At 42.0% G+C, this 2,862-nt stretch overlaps 1 protein-coding gene across 1 annotated transcript; it reads left to right on the top strand.

Annotated features, from left to right (window-relative positions):
* Positions 1–507: 507 nt before the first annotated feature.
* Positions 508–879, top strand: LOC125833327 (uncharacterized). Its single transcript, XM_049512469.1, has one exon. The coding sequence runs from the start codon at positions 508–510 to the stop codon at positions 877–879; it is 372 nt and encodes a 123-aa protein (XP_049368426.1).
* Positions 880–2,862: the final 1,983 nt, after the last annotated feature.

The following is a 2,862-nucleotide window of genomic DNA, read 5'->3' as shown; positions in this document are numbered from 1 at the left end:
GGTAAGTACAGGTTTTAAGTTGGTTCTCCCGGGACATTTAGACATCGGGTGCCTGTCCGTCTTAATCAGATCTGAGGCGTGACAAGACCTCCTTTCCATGAAGGACAAGCAGAGGCAGACCTCCTTGCCATTCCTGGTCCTGATGACGTTGTTGTGTCGGCGTGCCGGAGTACCCCGGGACGATACGAGAGACATTAAGGTGGCACCTTCCTCCTCCAATGACATCTGGCATATTAAGGCCGAGTACACATGAGAGGAGGCTGATAGGAGGAGGGCAGCTTCGGTGGATACATCCTCGAAGGTAGATATTGATTTGATACCTGCAGAGGCATCTTTTCCTACTCCAGCCTCTGGGCCTTCATGTACATCTGCACCTTCTTCATTTTCACAGGCCCCGAGTACTACTACCTATGCCCAGCCCACCAGGATCACTCAGGCTATGCTCCCAAATATGGGGCATCTGGCCCATTTAACTGACGTGAGGGTGACCCGACTTGAGACCCATGAATGATTGACGCTGCTATTTTGGCTGCACTGACCCCCCTCCAGACTTCTATTGACACTCTCACCACGAGAGTAGAGGCTTGTGAGAGCAAGCAGAGGGAGACCTCCAAGGTGACGGCTTTGAAAGCCAAAGTAGCAAATTTGAGGAAGGACATAGACTATCTAAAGTCTACTGACTTCACTTCATTACTAGAGGCTGCAGATAATTTGGACGCTCCTGAGAATTCAGAGATTCCTCCGGCTACCACCAAAGACTTGCATAGGGATGATGTAGCAGTTGATGAGTCAGATGCAGAGATCAATGAGGAGCAGATAGAGATACGGGAAGAGATCATATACGGAGATTTTCCAGATCTTGAGGAGACAATTGTGTAGTCAGTGATCCAGGAATCGCTGACAGAGACGTCCATGGTATCTTCTAGTGGATCAGGTCCTTATGAGGTGACTTCGAGCACTGATGCCCAAGTCCAGATTGATGCACCGGGCAATGATGCCTAGACAGATGGAGTGACGGAGTAGACAGGATCCCTTCTTTACCTCCCTCTCTGTCTTACTTTATTTTGACTTTTTGAAATTTTTGCTTGCATTTGAGGACAAATGATTTTATTTGTGGTGGGGTGAGGCCCACCTTTTGTGACTCTCTTGTTTTGTGTATATGATTTTGAGCTATAATTGTGTGTTACACTATTTTTGTGGATGATTGAGCTTGTGGCTCCTTGCTTTTAATTGTAAATTATTTTTGGACCCTTCCAAAAAAATTGTGCCACCTCATGTTTGTGTTTGAATGTGGTTGTCTCTTGAAAATTTGAGTATCGATCTTGATCAATACCAATGACTTGAATAGTGCTCATAATAGAACAAAAGTGAATGTGCGGCTACGATAAGGCCAAATGAAGTTGCATAGACAATATGTGAACTTTTTGCATCTCATTGTGACTAGCCAAGTATCGAATTGAGTCTCTTGTGATGAACATTGCACACTAGCGAAAGTGTGGAGTCTTGTTTGACATTGGTGTCTATGCCTTGTGTGATGAGCTTACCATGAACCATGTATAATGACACCTAGAATTTGCCCCGTTGGTCCGGTTGATTAAGTGATGCAATCTCTTGATATGATCGGCAACTTTGAAGAGTGTAAAATAATATGACATCATACCTCTTTTGTGGCCTACCTTGTGAGTGTGTGAACCCCGTTTGAACACCCTTTGAGCCTTAGCCTTTTGTTGGAAGAAACTTGATAAAATTGTGACCTTTCTTGACCTATTACCCATAATCCTCATGATTTGTAGTTTGTTTGAATAGCCAAATTAGGCCAAAAGCCTAAGTTGGGGGTGTGGTGAAAAGAAAAGGTAAATCAAGAAGTGCAAAAAAGTCCCCTTTGACCCATGGTTTTGAGAAAAATGAAACCCTTCCATATAAAAAAAAATAAAAAGAAGAAAAGAATGAAAAAGAAAAAGAATGAAAAAATTGTGGAATAAAGTTGTGAAAAGTGCAAAGAAAATGGGGTGTCCAAGCAATCCATGGAAGATGAATAATGGGGTGACTTTTGAGCACGAATGAGAATGATGAAGAAAAGGAAATAAAGTGTTGTTCACACCACATGTCATGAGGATTATAGCCATTGAGCCTAAATGACCATACATTTGCACTCAGCCTCGTTACAAGCCTTGAAAAGACCTTTCTGATCTTGAGTGAGCTGAAACAAGGGTTGATTAGAAAATTCGGGCAAACCTATAGGTGAAGTCATGCACTGTGTTCATCTTTGTGAATATGAGCGTTGCATTTGATTCCGGAGCTTTAAAATTGTGAACCATTGTGTGTGAATATGGAATCATTCTTTGTGTGAGGGCATTTGATTACCTTTGTTGAGCTTGAACTTGCATTTAAAGCAAGTATTGTGAGCTTGAGATTCTTTGATAATGGTAAGTCACAACTTGAATCTTTGAGTGCACAATTGATATTTGCATGAGTAAGTTGAGTCTTCTTGTGTGCATTCATGATTGAGTCTTGTGTAGCACTGTTTGAGACATCCATTTCAAACTGCTGAACTTGAGTTTTACTTGAGGACAAGCAAAAGTTTAAATTGGAGGTGTTGATGAGTCCACGACTTGGACTCATTTCATTTTAATAGATTTAGTGTCTTCAAATGAATATTTTGTGCCAATAACTAATGTAAATCCTTGATTTTCAGGTATTTGGATTAAGGAACAAAGTATTGACACTAATGAGCAAAAAGGAACAAGGCAGCTGAAAGAACGAAGAAAAGAAAGCCAGAGGATCCCCTAATCCATTGGGCGAGTCGCCGAATGGCCATTGTCTCACCTAATATTCCAGTGTGCCGATCCCTGAAGGAGAAAA

The sequence above is a fragment of the Solanum verrucosum genome, unplaced genomic scaffold (genome assembly GCF_900185275.1).
Source record: "Solanum verrucosum unplaced genomic scaffold, falcon-dt-bn FXZP01000274.1, whole genome shotgun sequence".
In the NCBI taxonomy this organism is placed as follows: domain Eukaryota; kingdom Viridiplantae; phylum Streptophyta; class Magnoliopsida; order Solanales; family Solanaceae; genus Solanum; species Solanum verrucosum.
This window is presented reverse-complemented; position numbering and strand designations above follow the sequence as displayed.